The sequence below is a fragment of the Oratosquilla oratoria genome, chromosome 33 (genome assembly GCF_046742065.1).
Source record: "Oratosquilla oratoria isolate Oo_2021 chromosome 33, ASM4674206v1, whole genome shotgun sequence".
In the NCBI taxonomy this organism is placed as follows: Eukaryota; Metazoa; Arthropoda; class Malacostraca; order Stomatopoda; family Squillidae; genus Oratosquilla; species Oratosquilla oratoria.
In genome coordinates, this window is record NC_134809.1 from 15,722,000 (window position 1) to 15,738,310 (window position 16,311).

At 41.8% G+C, this 16,311-nt stretch overlaps 1 protein-coding gene across 1 annotated transcript; it reads right to left on the bottom strand.

Moving 5' to 3' along the window:
- Nucleotides 1–446: 446 nt before the first annotated feature.
- On the bottom strand, nt 447–12,915 carry ND-PDSW (NADH dehydrogenase (ubiquinone) PDSW subunit). Its single transcript, XM_076172670.1, has 4 exons — nt 12,756–12,915; nt 7,584–7,719; nt 6,400–6,539; nt 447–843 (listed from the first exon to the last, which is right to left on the bottom strand). The coding sequence occupies exons 1-4, from the start codon at nt 12,841–12,843 to the stop codon at nt 728–730; spliced, it is 480 nt and encodes a 159-aa protein (XP_076028785.1). The 5' UTR covers nt 12,844–12,915; the 3' UTR covers nt 447–727.
- Nucleotides 12,916–16,311: the final 3,396 nt, after the last annotated feature.

Below are 16,311 nucleotides of genomic sequence, written 5' to 3' on the forward strand. Positions count from 1 at the left end.
GCCATTGCTGTGGAAGTGCTGTCTTGTGACACTGCTTCTGACCCAGTGCAGTGGGCAAGATATAGAGATGATCAGTCATCCAGGAGGTGCCAAGATAAGAGGGAGGGAGTGGGGTGAATAGGAGTGGAGTATGTGGGGATGGAATGGGTGAGAGTGGATTTTATGTCTTCGTTTTTTGGCTACCTCCCTTGTATGGGGGAAAAATCTTTTGGTATATGTATGTAGTATTATTTATTGTCCAAAGTACCAGAATCCTTGTCTTTACATAAAGCAATTTCTCACAAGTCACCTGCAGATCATGGCTCCACAGAAATGCAGACAGATATTTTTGTGAACATCATTGCTGAAGAAAATAAAATTTCACTTTGCGAGACTTTTACAAGACCACTGTATTAATTATATATACATCAAATATTCTAACTCATAATGATAAATCAAATAAAAAGGAATCAAAAAACTACTGTATTTTGAATTGTCTGTACATGTATTACATACTGGTCAATCATGGCCATATTTTATATACACACAATTTTTTTCAAAACACCCTATATGCTTTATTTACAGTTAATCCACATGTTCAGACATACATAACAAAGAGTAAGGCTTCTGTTTAGTATGAACTTGTACACACTTTTGCCATTAATCAACAAATTGCCAAAATCAAATATCATCAATGAACCTAGTCAGTTCATGTTGGCAATATTTCAGAAATGATAGTTACAAATGTTCATATTTTATTCTTCATCCCTGAGCCAACAGGTCCGTGTCGCCTTTCCCAAAGCATACGGTGCTTCTGCTTCATGAAGGCATCTACGACATTTCCGTGGGCTCCGAGGTCTCCATCTGGGGCAAGAAACAACACGTACATTAGAAAATCTATCTCGATATAATACATAATACACAAATGTTAGATTAAAAAACAGTGGATATGAGAAACACACCAACACATTTACTGAACAAATCTAGGTTACTTGTAACATTATTTAAATTATAATTCATCAGGAATGGGCCGAACATAAGGAAGTGGGAGAGGAGAGGAGAGAGAGCAAGGAAGACAGAAGACAGACAGACAGACAGTGAGAGACTGAAAGAGCAAAGACACTGCGAGAGGGGAGAGATATAGAGAAAGGAGGCAGTGGTAGAGAGGAGAAAAAGAGCAAGGAGCCTGTCATGTAGAGGAGAGAGAAAGAGCAAGAAGGCTGTGAGAGTAGGTGGAGAGAGTGAACAATGAGGCTATAAGTGAGGGTGGAGAAAGTGTGACCAACAAGGGTGGGAATAAGAGAGAGACAGAGACAGACTGAGAGAAAGAGAAAGAAAGATACATAGAGAGGGGTAAGGAGAGAGGAGAGACAGAGGAGAGAGGAGAGACAGAAGATAGAGGAGACAGAGACAGGAGAGACAGAGAAAGAAGAGAGTAGACAGGAGAGACAGAAAGAAGAGAGGAAAGAGGCGAGACAGAAAGAAGAGAGGAAAGAGGAGAGAGAGAGAGAGAGAGAGAGAGAGAGAGAGAGAGAGAGAGAGAGAGGTAGGGAGGGAGGGAGGGAGGGAGGGAGGGAGGGAGGGAGAGAGGAAGGAAGGGGAGAGAGGAAGGAAAGGAAGGAAGGAGGGAAAGGAAGGAAGGAAAGGAAGGAAGGAAAGGAAGGAAAGAGAGGAAGGAAGGGAAGGAAGGAAGGAAGGAAAGGAAGGAAGGAAAGAGAGGAAGGAAGGAAAGAGAGGAAGAAAATGAAGGAAGGAAAGAGAGGAAGGAAAGGAAAGGAAGAAAGGAAAGGAAGGAAGGAAAGGAAGGAAGGAAAGAGGAAGGAAGGAAGGAGAGGAAGGAAAGAGAGGAAAGAAGTGAAGGAAGGAAAGAGAGGAAGGAAAGGAAGGAAGGAAAGAGAGGAAGGAAGGAAAGAGAGGAAGGAAGGAAAGAGAGGAAGGAAGGAAAGAGAGGAAGGAAGGAAAGGGAAGGAAGGAAAGGAAAGGAAGGAAGGAAGGAAAGAGAGGAAAGAAGTGAAGGAATGAAGCAAAGGGAAGGAATGAAGCAAAGGGAAGGAAGGAAAGGGAAGGAAGGAAAGGGAAGGACAGAAAGGGAAGTAAGGAAGGAAAGAGAGGAAGGAAGGAAAGGAAGGAAGGAAAGAGAGGAAGGAAGGAAGGAAAGGAAGTAAGGAAGGAAAGGAAGGAAGAAAGAGAGGAAGGAAGAAAGAGAGGAAGGAAGGAAAGAGAGGAAGGAAGGAAAGAGAGGAGAGAGATAAAGAAGAGAGATAAAGAAGAGAGATAAAGAAGAGAGAGAGAGAGGAGAGAGAGAGAGGAGAGAGAGAAGAGATAAAGAGACGAGAGATAAAAGGAGAGAGATATGCAGGAGAGAGGAAGGAGAGAGGAGAGAAAAAAAAGAGATGAAGGAGAGAGGAGAAAGGAAAGAGAGGATGGAAAGAGGAGAAAGGAAAGAGAGGAAGGAAAGAGGAGAGAGGAAAGAGAGGAAGGAAAGAGAGGAAGGAGGAGAGGAGAGAGAAAAAGAGGAGTGATAGATATAGATAAAGAGAGAGAAAGATAGAGAGGAGAAAGAGGAAGAAAAAGAGAGATAGCATCCTATCTATCTACCAATGGCTTCTTTCCCCTTATAAAGGTTGTCATTCTCTAAACTGGCTGAACAGTCCCAACTCCCTACGGAACGCCACTTCTGGGAAGGGATTTTCCCATAAATCCTTTACAGAGTGTATATTGTGTTGCATGACTGTGTACAACACAGTCTTCCATAATGTGTTGTATAGGGTGAAATGTTACATCCTGGACAGTTATCCACAATGCATCCAGCCTCTTCTGGTAGCTTGGAAGGGGTAAATGGTGGCCACATCACAGTCTTGCCCTGTAGGCCCATAGCCAGGATTTATTTCATTTCATTTTATTTTATTTTATTTTATTTTATTTTATTTTATTTTATTTATTTTTTTGTTAGAGGTAAAGGTGGGACTTCGTCAGGGATGCGTTATGTCGCCCTGGCTGTTCAACTTGTACATGGATGGTGGTGCGAGGGGTGAATGCAGGGGTGGTGGGCAAGGGATTGGAGATGGTTAAAGAAAATGGAGAAAAGTGGGAGGTGAGCCAGCTGTTGTTTGCGGACGACACTGCGCTTGTGGCAGGATCGGAGGAGGGATTGAGGAAGCTGGTGACAGAGTTTGGGAGAGTGTGTGACAGAAGAAAGCTGAAGATAAATGTGGGTAAAAGTAAGGTGATGAGATGTACAAGGGGTGAAAGTGGCAGTAATCTGGAAGTGAGCATTAAGGGAGAGCAACTGGAGGAAGTGGATAGTTTTAGATATTTGGGTGCAAGTGCGGCAGGAAAGGGTGGAGTGAAGGTGGAGGTAGAATGTAGATTGAGAGAAGCGAGTAAATGCCTTGGTGGTTTAAAAAGTGTAATGAGGAATAGGAATCTGGGAATAGATGCTAAGAGGAGACTGTATGAGGGAGTGATTGTGCCAACAGCACTGTATGGAGCAGAAACATGGAACATGAGAGAGGAAGAGAGAAGGAACTTGAATGTGTTTGAGATGAAGTGTCTGAGAAGTATGATGGGGGTTACTAGGCTGGATAGAGTGAGAAATGAGGAAGTGAGGAGGAGAACAGGGGTGGAAAGGGAGTTGGGAGATAGGGTGGATGAAAGAGTATTGGGATGGTTTGGACACATGGAAAGAATGAGTGAAGAAAGACTAGTAAAGGAGGTATGGAAGGCAGATGTGGAGGGAGTGAACATGAGGGGACGTCCTAGGATGAGATGGATGGATGGGGTGAAGGGGGCTTTGGGGAAGAGGGGAATGTCGGTTGAGGAAGGACGGGAGAGGACAGAAGACAGGGGTGAATGGAGAATGGTTGTATATGGAAAATGTTGTGATGCATGAGGTGGATTGGACGGGGGAATGGGGGTGAGGTAGTGTGAGCAAAAATTTTGATGCAGCCCGAAGGGATTTCTCCCTGTCTTCTCCTTTATATGGGGGGACGGAGAGGGGGGGGACGCCGATTTAATGAAGCGGCCTTGCTGTGGATGTGCTGTGTCCTGCGACACTGCTTCTGACCCAGGGCAGTGGACAGGGTGCAGGGATGACCCGTCATCTAGGAGGTGCTAAGATGGGAGGGAGGGTGGAGGGGTGTGGAGTGTTTTCGGGGATGGAATGGGTGGGAGTGTTTTCGGGGATGGAATGGGTGGGAGTGTTTTTGTGCCTTGTCCTTTTTGGCTACCACCCTGGTAAGGGGGAGAGGAGCCTTGGTATATGTATGTATGTATGTATGTATGTATGTATGTATTTTTTTTTTTTTTTTTGGGGGGGGCTGCCTCTGTACTGTGGCCACACACACATGTATATATAATCAGTGGCAATATTTTATATGCCTGTTATGATAGCTACAATTTTATATTTTATGTATCATGTACCACAAATTCACCATAAATTTGGCTTATTTTTTGTAAGTTTTCTGGTGTAGTGTATTCATAATACTTTTGAGGCAAACTCAATTTAGGAGGCTAATTGGAATTTTTTTTTGGGGGGGGAGGGGGCTAAGCCCCCCATAGCCCCCCCACGGCTATGGCGCTATTGCCATGTGGACTCTCTCTCCTTTTGGGGGGTCAGAGGAATGGATATCTGTGGTGGCGTGCAATGAATTATCTTTCAGGGCATTGTAACTTGCGGCGAAAGTTGAGAAGATGGCAGTTTGAACCCTGCCACCGCTGAAGTTTAACCAAGGGTATGGTTCATTGAATTCCACGCTACAAAGTCCTCTGTAAGAGGCATCGTCCTAACCTCCCAATAGGGGGAAGTTTGTGACATTAAACCATATCATCAATCAAATTAGTCTGTTAATGGAGCAGTGAGCGATATAATTATAGATACGTTTCTGGAGGATGGTGTCTGGTGGCTGTGGAGGAAAAGAAGAGATTATTTGTGTGTGATATAAGTATTTGGGTGTCGTTTTGATGTTTCTCAGCTTGTGTGGCCTTATAAAGGTTTAACCAGCTTTTGGTATATGTAAGTACTATCTTTTGGGGCAATGGTGTGCTAAAAGAGGTGGTGTAACTGGAGTTGTGGCTTACCTACATACCAAGAGCTTCTTTCCCCCTTATAAGGGAGGTAGCCAAGTTATGCACCCAGTCCAATGCCCCTACCCTTGTTTCCCTCTTAGCTCCTCATGGATGAAGGGTCATCCATCTCCTGTCCAGACCCCGGATAAAAAGCAGTAGTACAAGAGACTTAACCACTTCCAACATCGCCATCTTGATTATATTTATTGTAGTTGTACCTACGTAATTTCCATTCTCTCTAAACTGGCTTCATCAATTTTCTATGGTTATCAAAATACATGGGTGAAAGAGAACAAACGATTGAGCACTGACTTTATTTTTTATAATGCAATTATTATGATGCAACATCGCACATCAGGCAGCTAATGCTGCCAGACGTGCAATGTGCCCCGGAGTGAAGAGGTTAAAATGGGTAACAGACAGGAGGAACAGTAAAAGTTAAACAATCATCTGCAGTCTTCTCTTGGAAGGAGTGTGGTGTTGTGTTTAGTAGTGGTTATGATTCAAGGTGAGAGGATGGGGGGTGAGGTAGTATGTGTGAGAAATAAATTTACACAGCATGAAGGGATTTCTCCCTGTCTTCTCCTTTTCTGCATGAGGGGATGGAGAGGCGGGGGTCACCGATTTAATGAAGCGGCCTTGCTGTGGATGTGCTGTGTCTTGAGACACTGCTTCTGACCCAGGGCAGTGGACAAGATGCAGGGATGACCCATCATCCAGGAGGTGCCAAGATAGGAGGGAGGGCAGATGGTGGAAGGGAGTGGAGTGTATTAGGGATGGAATGGGTGTAATGGTTTTTATGCCTTTGTTTTTTGGCTACCTCCCTTGTAAGGGGAAAAAGCCTTGGTATATGTACGTATGTATTAAAAAAAAAAAAAAAATTGTCTATGGTCTATAAGGGTGTCACTAAAGTTACAAGAACACTAAATACATTAAATGTGTATAATCAATATCCCATACAAGGTAATATACCCCATATACGGTATTCATTCTGGTAATTACTGAAAAATTTCAACAAATCTCAATAAAACAATCAAGCAGCTATCGAAAATATTATACAATAAGTCCTCACTATACGGTACATATGAGTTCCTGAAAACCTTGCCGCAAATTGAAATTACCGTATACCCAACCCATTATAACATGTAATAATAGGACATGGCAGACGTCCCTTCTCCCTGCTTCTTCCTCTTCAAAATATCTAGCGGATACCGTATCTGTGAATTTTTCTTACCGTAAATAGAATTGAGGGTAGTAATTACCAAATACCTTAACTGTGAATTTGATAAGGAATTACCGTATAAGGAGGACTCGCTGTATTTCTATGAACAAAAACAAATGAATTATACTCACACTTGATGAACCAGTTTTCAGCTGCTTTTTCATAATCTTCTCTTAATTTAACGCATTTCCTCCCAGCATCTGGACCCTCATACATCACACAGTCCTCCATCCTCTGCCTCAGAATGTTGAGAACCTCGTTGTCTACCATCCTGAAAATCAAAGTATCATGTAAACAGGGGCACAATATACACCAAAAGACCTTTTATTCTAAGAGGGTGGGAGATCAAGTCAAAACAAGCACCCAACCTACTATATACATACATACATGCATATACCAAAGGCTTTTTTTCCCCTTACAAGGGAGGCAGCCAAAAAACCAAGGCATAGAAACCACTCCCACTCATTCCATCCCTATCACACTCCACCCTCTTCCCTCCCTCTTATCTTGGCACCTCTTGGATGACAGGTCATCCCTGCATCTTGTCCACTGCCCTGGGTCAGAAGCAGTGTCACAAGACACAGCACATCCACAGCAAGGCCACTTCATTAAATCGGTGACCCAAGCCCCCCACCCCCCACCACTCCATGCCCTCATGCAGAAGAGGCGAAGACGGAGAGAGATCCCTTCGGGCTGCATCAAATTTTTCTCACACCACATCCCAACTATTCTGGTCAGCCAATAGCTCACTAGTGAAGCAGTAAAACCTGGATCATATTGCAGGTGCCTCACTGATGAGAACTATTCTTAATTTGTGCAACACATTTGATCAGCATTTCTAAATTTCATCAGCTGTGCTTGTCACCCACACACACCCATGTCTCCTAAGCATATTACTGTTACTATCAAAACAGTGAGGAAATTTATGATAATAAATGTATAGTATCCTCCCTGAATCAGTCAGGGAAGCATACTTGAGTGCCAAAAATCACCCATCTTCAGAAACCTTGTGTGGTTTCCAACAAATCCATGTGATCATGAAGACCACATCCTATGCTAGCACATGATATGTATTTTCTATTGGTACCTCAGTTGTCTTCTTCATTAGTAGTTTAGGAGTTATGGGGTGAAGAATTTTTGTTTACATTTTGCAAAATATCCCAGTTGGAGAGGCCAGGTGGGCTCATAATAACCCACAGTTTAAAGGTTATGAGACATTTTTTACAGTTCTGCAGGTTGTTTTGCATATTATCTAAATAAAGCAAATCAAGTCTTTTGAGAAAGTTACAACAAAACAACTACACTCAAACATTACCTATCACGTTTAAACTGCTCATCTGCTTCAATGTAGCACACTATGTCATCTGTGTAGCATTCATCGATGGTGGGCACCCTCTGAAATTGACGGTGGTACCACGGGTACTCCTGACGACTCCTAGCAACAACCGATTCTGTAAAGCAAACGAATTATCTTACACAAAAGCAACCTTACGACCTTGGCAAGAATACTTACTCCTGTAGTTATCAGATTGAATAACTTGAGAGGTTATTCATGAATTTCCTGATGAAAGGTCAGGTTGTTTTACTTAAGTAAAATGCTCAACCCATTTGTTCCTCACGTCTCTCTCACATGACACATAGCCCCATGGTAAAGAAGTCTTGGGTGACTCAAAGATCCCTTAGAGAAGGAATGTTGTACTGCTGTTTATATTGTGTAAACAGTGAAGTACTATATCTTTCATGTCTTCTCTGTCATATGTGCATCTGGAGCATGTAATATCTGGAAATGTATCGGTAATGATTTACTGCTGAATGATGACAATCAAGGGGGATCAAGTGTGATTCTCATACCTTGGATTTTTTCTGGATGGGATGATTATTTTAGCATAGAGCAAGGACCCAACATTTACTGATGTGTATATGTGTAGATGTAGGGTCTAAGGTTGATAATAAAAATAAAATAAATACTACATAAATAAATAAGACAAAAAATAAAACTATTAATAACTATTTTTTCCCTTGAGTTTTACTGACTGGAAACTCGCAGCCCTACAATGGCTGGTATCATCTCTTGAGCCCTATTAAAGATCTCTCAGAAGAATCTTTGGACTGTTGTATTAGTGTGGAGTATGGGACATTACCATTAATTTGCAGTACTTATAAACAAGATTGAAGCTTGCTGGCCAGCTCAGCCCATTGCCAACTCAGGCCATTGTCAACACTGCCCATTAGCTGCTTGAGACACCATCTTTGTTTTAATAGATGTAGAGACTGAAGAAATTAAAGTATGATAAATTTGTCTACTCTAACCTAACCAACCTAACTTAACCATGGTGGGCCAACTTGGTTGAGTAGATGGGCCATGTTGGAGATGGGCAGATTAAACCCTACACCTGAATGAAAATACTAAGAATGATACGAGCTATCCAATGATATAGATAAGAATTGCATCTATGAGAATAGCAAATACCTTTATATTTACCATGGTTATCACCATACAATGACACACTAAAAACCCACTGTTGATTGGATTTAAGAAAAGAAAGGAAATAACGATTTCCATATATTTCAATCACTTGCTGTGATCCTCTTTGGCGGAATACAAAGACAAGAGAAAACACATATATACAGAGGAGAGAGGTGGAGTAAGGGAACATGGACATGACATATCAGGTAGCGTTTATGCTGCTGCGTGGGCTTAGACGCCACCTGATATGTCATCTCCATGTTCCCTTACTCCACCTCTCTCCTCTGTATATAAGATATGTGTTTTCTCTTGTCTTTGTATTCCACCGAAGAGGATCACAGCAAGTGATCAAAATATATGGAAATCGTTATTTCCTTTCTTTTCTTAAATCAAATCAACAGTGGGTTTTTAGTGTATTTATTAATGTGTTACAACATAACTTGGCAGTTACCATACAATGAAAACACTGGCCCAGTCTAAAAGCACCATATGGCAAGAATTATGAACTGGTCTAAAATTACCCCTGTGAAACTAGTATATACATACATATCCCCTATAATCAGGTACTGACTACATGGTAACATGCAGCAATACCTTTAAACCATAGCCACACATGTTAGAATTAAAATTTTCTACTACTACTGTCTCTTTTTTTATCCTGTTCATGTATTGGTACATTTTTAGAAGTGCACACCTATGCGATATAGCAATAGAAAATAAGTAATTTTTGACATGGTTTAACGTCACAAACTCCCCCCTATTGGAAGGCTAGGACGGTTCCCCTTACAAAGGACTTTGTAGCGTGGAATTTAATAAACCATGCCTTTGATTCAACTTTGCTGGTGGCAGGACTCGAACCGCCATCACCTCGACACTTGCCGCAAGTAACGACCCCCTAACCCGCTCAGCCAGTAATTAATTTTGTAAATTATAATATACCAATGTAATATGTATTTTTCTTGACAAAAATTAATAACAAAAAAAGTTGCTAAAACTGATTTACTAATAAATGAAGTTGTGGCAAGTGAATGCACCATGTTTTTGATAGATGCCAAGGCTGACGAAATGAAAGGATGATAAATTCGTCTATTCTAACCTATGTAACCTAAGCTGTACCTGTAATTCTAAAAACCATCTGGGTCACTGATATCACACAAGCTGAGATCAAAGAATTGAAAGGATGATAAAATTGTCTATTCTAACCTAACCTGACCTACCTCCCTACTTAACCTACTCTACCAACATAACAAACTACCCTACTAACCTAACCTACCCTACCAACCTAACCTACCAACCTAACCTACCTACCAACCTAACCTACCAACCTAACCTACCTACCAACCTAACCTATCTACCAACCTAACCAACCTAACCAACCAACCAACCAACCAACCAACCTAACCAACCAACCAACCAACCAACCAACCTAACCTAACCTAAGCTGTATAGTATTGCAGTATCTATAATTCTAAAGATCATCTGGGTGGTCATTATCATCACAGATACCAAAGCCTGATTAACCACTACAATACAGTGACGCCTACGTAGGCGGCATGAGGAGCAAGTGGGTACTCGATAATGCCAATGTCGGCATCTTGATTATATTTATTGTAGTCGTACCTACGTAATTTCCATTCTCTCTAAACTGGCTTCATCAATTTTCTATGGTTATCAAAATACACGGGTGAAAGAGAACGAACGATTGAGCACTGACTTTATTTTTTATAATGCGATTATTATGATGCAACATCGCACGTCGGGCAGCTAATGCTGCCAGACGTGCGATGTGCCCCAGAGTGAAGAGGTTAAGTACTTAATTGGACTGCAGGGAACAGAGGTGTTGTATAGCTTAAAGGAAGCCCTATTGTCTTTGTAACAGCACTTATTAACATCACTTAGAGTTGGAGAACACCCAGTGCACAACATGAAAGCCATCGTCTGACTGACATTGACCGGACTGGACAAACATGGCATCTCGATGCTATGCTCGCAGCTTTGCTCAGTAGCATATTTGCTTTTAGCAAGTTTTTTTATTGATTTCTGCCAAGAAAAATATATATTACACTGATGTATTATACATACATCCATACATATACCTAGGCTTTTTTCCCCTTTCAAGGGAGGTAGCCAAAAAGGGAAAGGCATAAAAACACTCCCACCCATTACATCCCTAAATACACTCCACACCCCTCCCACCCTCCCTCTCATCTGAGCACCTCCTGGATGACGGGTCATCCCTGCACCTTGTCCACTGCCCTGGGTCAGAAGCAGTGTCGCAAGACACAGCACATCCACAGCAAGGCCGCTTCATTTAATCGGCGACCCCCCCGCATATAAGGAGAGGACGGGGAGAAATCCCTTCGGGCTGCGTCAAAATTTACTCACACATACTACCCCACCCCCCACCCCTCTGCCCATTCCTCCTCATGCAATCACAACATCATCCATATACAACCATTCTCCACTCACCTCTGTCTTCCGTCCTCTCCCTTCCTTCCTCAACAGACATTCCCCTCTTCCCCAAAGCCCCCTTCACCCCATCCATCCACCTCATCCTAGGATGTCCCCTCATGTTCACTCCCTCCACATCTGCCTTCCATACCTCTTGTACTAGTCTTTCTTCACTCATTCTTTCCATGTGTCCAAACCATCCTAATATTCTTTCATCAACCCTATCTCCCAGCTCCTTTTTCACCCCTGTTCTCCTCCTCACCTCCTCATTTCTCACTCTATCCAGCCTAGTAACCCCCACCATACTTCTCAGACACCTCATCTCAAACACATTCAAACTCCTTCTCTCTTCTTCTCTTATGTTCCACGTTTCTGCCCCATACAGTGCTGTTGGCACAATCACTCCTTCATACAGTCTCCTCTTTGCATCCATTCCTAAATGTCTATTCCTCATTACACTCTTTAATCCACCAAGGCATTTACTCGCTTCTCTCAATCTACATTCTACCTCCACCTTTTCCTGCTACACTTGCACCCAAGTATCTAAAACTATCCACTTCCTCCAGTCGCTCTCCCTTAATGTATTAAATGTTCACTTCCAGTCTACTGCCACTTTCACCCCTTGTACAACTCATCACCTTACTTTTACCCACTGATGTATTATAATTTACAAAATTAATTTTTTAATGCTATATCACATGGGTGTGCACCTCTAACAAAAATACCCTCAAATCTGCTTTTTACCACTTCTAGGGCCACCTCTTCCTGATCTCTCTATGATGGATAGAAAATTCTACCTGCATCCTCAAATGTTGTAAAAGGTGACTAAATCAGATTGAGTGTGGGGACATGGGATCTTCCATTGTATCTTCCACCTATAAAAAGTCGAGGCATAAGAGGGTCTGTGTCTGTGAGAACTCCAATTAGAACCCTAGTAACTGTATGAAAAAGCTTGCCAGCCAGTTTAGCCTATCTCCTGCTTGAGATGCCATATTTATTTTGATAGATGTGGAGTTTGAAGAAATCTAAGTATGATACATTCGTCTACTCTAACCTAACTGTGATGGGCAGACTTTGTAGGGTTGATCCTACATCTTGAAAATAGTTACATAGTATATTCCTAAATTAAAATTGTTTGGCAACTTGGCTGGCATAGAAAGATTACCCTAACCCAAATGGTAAATCTATCCAACCCAATTTAACCTCTTCGTTGGGTAACTTCGCCTCTAAACCCCCTACTTAGCATAACCTGGTGTCCTTATTTATTGGTAACTCATATTGTATTCATGACAAAATTACAAATCGTAACCCAATCGCGAATTATGTCCCTCCAGAGAATACATAGGTCTTTGCTCAAAGTCAGAAAATAAAGGTCACGAGTAAAAATTAGTAAATACTTCGTGGTGGTCAGCTCTCTAATTCGACTCTTCTTTCCAAGTGGTATATGCAACTTTCCATTTAATTTGTATAAAAATAATTAATACAGGAAATATGGTTTACTATTAAACCATATGAAAACATCAACAATGGTTGATTGCTTGATCTACAGTATAAAATAACACAATTCACCTCTGAACCATGTAACTGGTGTATCCAAAACGTTGTTCAGAGACTTAATAAAGGCGTTAAAACCATTTTGTGGATTATCGGCTCCCATGGTAGCAATTTCGCAACACCTAATATTGCAGACACCAAAACAACCACTGCCATCTACAGGCGAAAAAGTAAAGTACAACCCCAACACTGCAATGTTGTCGTATAATTTTATACAAGTTTGTCATACAAGTTTATAAGAATTTATGTTGTAGCCTTTTATTTATATCGTTTCAGATTTATTTAAGTCTGTACACTAATTAAGTTTAATCCAGTCTATTCATGACCAAATAATATATTCATATAATTATCGTAGCTAATGTTTTAAATCTTCGTAAACTAATTAAGCAAAGTGTAGAAAACATGCTTATATATACACAGATACCAAAAGGTCCCTCTTCCCTTATATGGGTGTGGGGGGTAACCTAGTCCATACACCCACCCTTCATCTATTCCACATTCATCATTCACAATATTTGTTGACCCTTATGCTGGGGGTCACACATTCCCGTACGTAGCTGCCGTCAGCCTCCTGTACCTAAATTTTGTGGTCGGCAGCCCCATACGTCATTATCCCATGAAAGAACTGTACACTTCCTGTAGTAAAAGAAAAAATTGTAATGCGGGAAATATATGGGGGTCATAGCCTTCCGCCCCGTCATGCTGCCGGTTTTGAAATGTTCAAAATGTACGGGAGTTTCAGGTGTTGTGCGGCTCAACTGTCCTTTGACGGGGGAAGAGCTATACTACAGGAAATGTACAAGAAATATACGGGAGGCCCTCCTGTCAGACGGGAGTGACGAGTGGAAAGTTCCCGTGTTTTGTGCATTAATAATTAGATCAGTTAGATTGCAAGAAAAAAGTAAAGGGTTACTGTATGTCCCAGCTTTGGACAGAACAGCCTTGAATTTGTGTACTACTAGCTTAGTGAGGGTTACCTGATTCCATGAGTAATACCATCCATATCTGCGTTCACTCATAACTGTTCTGACCTCCCCCCCTTTTTTTGTTCTTCAGAAGTTTAGTTTAGTATAACAATGATTGATGTTTACAAATTGGTTTCCACCTTTCTTTTGCCAGTCATAATATGGTATATGTCTCAGGTAGGGTCCGACAACAGTTATGATCTGACCTTTTTCCTCGTTCTCCTTGTTGTTTTACTCATTCGAGTACTGGTTCCCTGGTGCTTCAGGTTATAATGAACTACTCCCAAGTGCTCATACTAATTGCCCACTCCGTCCTGAGATTCAGGTTAAATGTTAGATTTAATTAATAGGTGACCCTGGCTGCAGTGTAGCATTCACTATAACTACATGTTGCTACAGACGTAGAATATTGTAGTATATCATTAATGGTACTACTCTGATATAGTACTCACTCATACATGTTGATACAGCTGTAGAATAATGCAGTATAACATTAATTGTACTACTCTGATATAGTACTCACTCATACTGTTTTGTTACAGTTTACATTATTTTGTTGTTCCTTTGCTTAATGCAATGTTCCTTTTTATGATGGTGCTCAAATTTTTGGTCTCAATATTCCTATGTGTACAAACATTTTAGTAATATTAGCAAAACTATAACAATGTTTATGTGTCATATGTGTTCTGACTGGTATTACTCTTGATTGTTTCTGGTCCCCTTAACCCCCTACGTATGTTGTCAGTGCTTAGTGTAGAATAATCTGATGAGGACCACAATCGAAAAAAGCGTACATGCTTTTTGTGTTATCCTCGGCAATTTGCATTTATTATTCCGAACTATGTATTCTTGTCATTATTTGCACTTCATGTATATTGATTCATTGCCAAATAAAGTCTATCTATCTATCTATCCAAATCGCTGACCTGACTGTTGAGCCCTCGCCCCCAAATGACCTGACCCAAGGCATGCATATCACTCTCCGTGACCCGACCCCTAGTCATGACCTGACCCCCAGTCACGCACCGAGACCCGACAATGTACGAACTGTCCGCATGACATTTCGTATTCAATTTCAAATAGGTTTTTATATTGTCAAAGTTTGCTTTCCTGAAGTCCGCATAACATTTCGTATTCAATTTCAAATAGGTTTTTATATTGTCAAAGTTTGCTTTCCTGAAGTCTGGTACTTGGACGTTATTCGTACTTTTTAATTTTTCCCAAATAACATTAAATCATTAGTCTCATCAGTGAAGCAAAGTTGAGTTAAATTGTTTTTATTTTCCCCGGCTGACAATACCTGTAATTACCCGTTGTAGTGATACCAGCAATAACCCAAACTTAAACAATCACACACATAAACTATCATTACCTACAGCATAAACGGTAAAAGTAATAGTATAGATTATTGAGGGTAGGTAGGAAATGGAAACCATGGATGATTCACATGACAATGTAATGCACGTTTTGTATATAATATACAGTATAATATGCCACATAACACAATGCACATAATACAACAAAAAGCCATGAATGAGGACCCAACCACATACCACACTACTTTTTACGTGGAGTGCTCAATTCAGGCTCAGGAGGCCCTGGTGTGGGAGGGACATTACGACCTGGGGTGCTGGGTGAGAAAAACATCCCCCAAACTGATATTGGGGGAAATTTTACATTAGGGAATGAAACATTATGAACTTAAAGGGGCGTGGAGGCTGAAGGGGGCCGCATCTGGCCGGAGACCTGCTGGAGGAAGGCCATTTATTGTAAGGTTAAGATGTTTCCCACCTGGCCGGATGTATGGTGCTGCTGTGGCTGTACGGGCTGGGTCACCGCAGGCTGGATGACTGTAGGTGGCTGCTGCGGGGGTGCAGAGGTGGTTGGCTCCATGGTAGCATCCATGGCGTAGCGGGTATGTGCCGTGTAGCTTTGGGGTGGAGGCCCTCGCTTCCCTTCTTCCCAAGTACTCGCCAATGCTGACCACCTCCCAGACACTTCTATGTACTACGGGAACTTTCCACTCGTCACTCCCGTCTGACAGAAGGGCCTCCCGTATATTTCTTGTACATTTCCTGCAGTATAGCTTTCCCCCCGTCAAAGGACAGTTGAGCCGCACAACACCTGAAACTCCCGTACATTTTGAACATTTCAAAACCGTAATTACAATTTTTTTTTTTTTTTTACTACAGGAAATGTACAGTTCTTTCGCGGGATAATGACGTAAGGGGCTGCCGACCACAAAATTTAGGTACAGAAGGCTGACGGGAGCTATGTACGGGAATGTGTGACCTTTACGACTGGAGACCGCGGGGTACGAGTAGTCTACGTCTGAAAAATAATGTTCATACGGGGGAAACAAAAATTTAGCTACAGGAGGCTGACGGGAGCTATGTACGGGAATGTGTGACCCCAGTCTTACATCTTAACTTCTTGTGACTGAAGCGTCATCCCTGTTTCCTACCCTGCTCGCGTGGCAATGCAGCAAGATAATCACACTCAAAGCAAGCCTCAGCATATCCCCCCCTGTTTTCGGGACTAATACTCCACTTGGACCTCGACCTTGCGGGTGAGGGAGGAGGATGAGGGACCCCTTAACCATAGGC

Bases quoted from the DNA above. Each gene is read 5' to 3' on its own strand.
- ND-PDSW (XM_076172670.1), bottom strand. From the start codon at position 12,843: ATGGGAGCCGATAATCCACAAAATGGTTTTAACGCCTTTATTAAGTCT. The intron at 6,540-7,583 runs GTAATGTTTGAG...TTTGATTTTCAG, and splicing joins GAGCAGTTTAAACGTGATAG to GATGGTAGACAACGAGGTTC. The intron at 844-6,399 runs GTGAGTATAATT...TTCTTGCCCCAG, and splicing joins TGAAAACTGGTTCATCAAGT to ATGGAGACCTCGGAGCCCAC.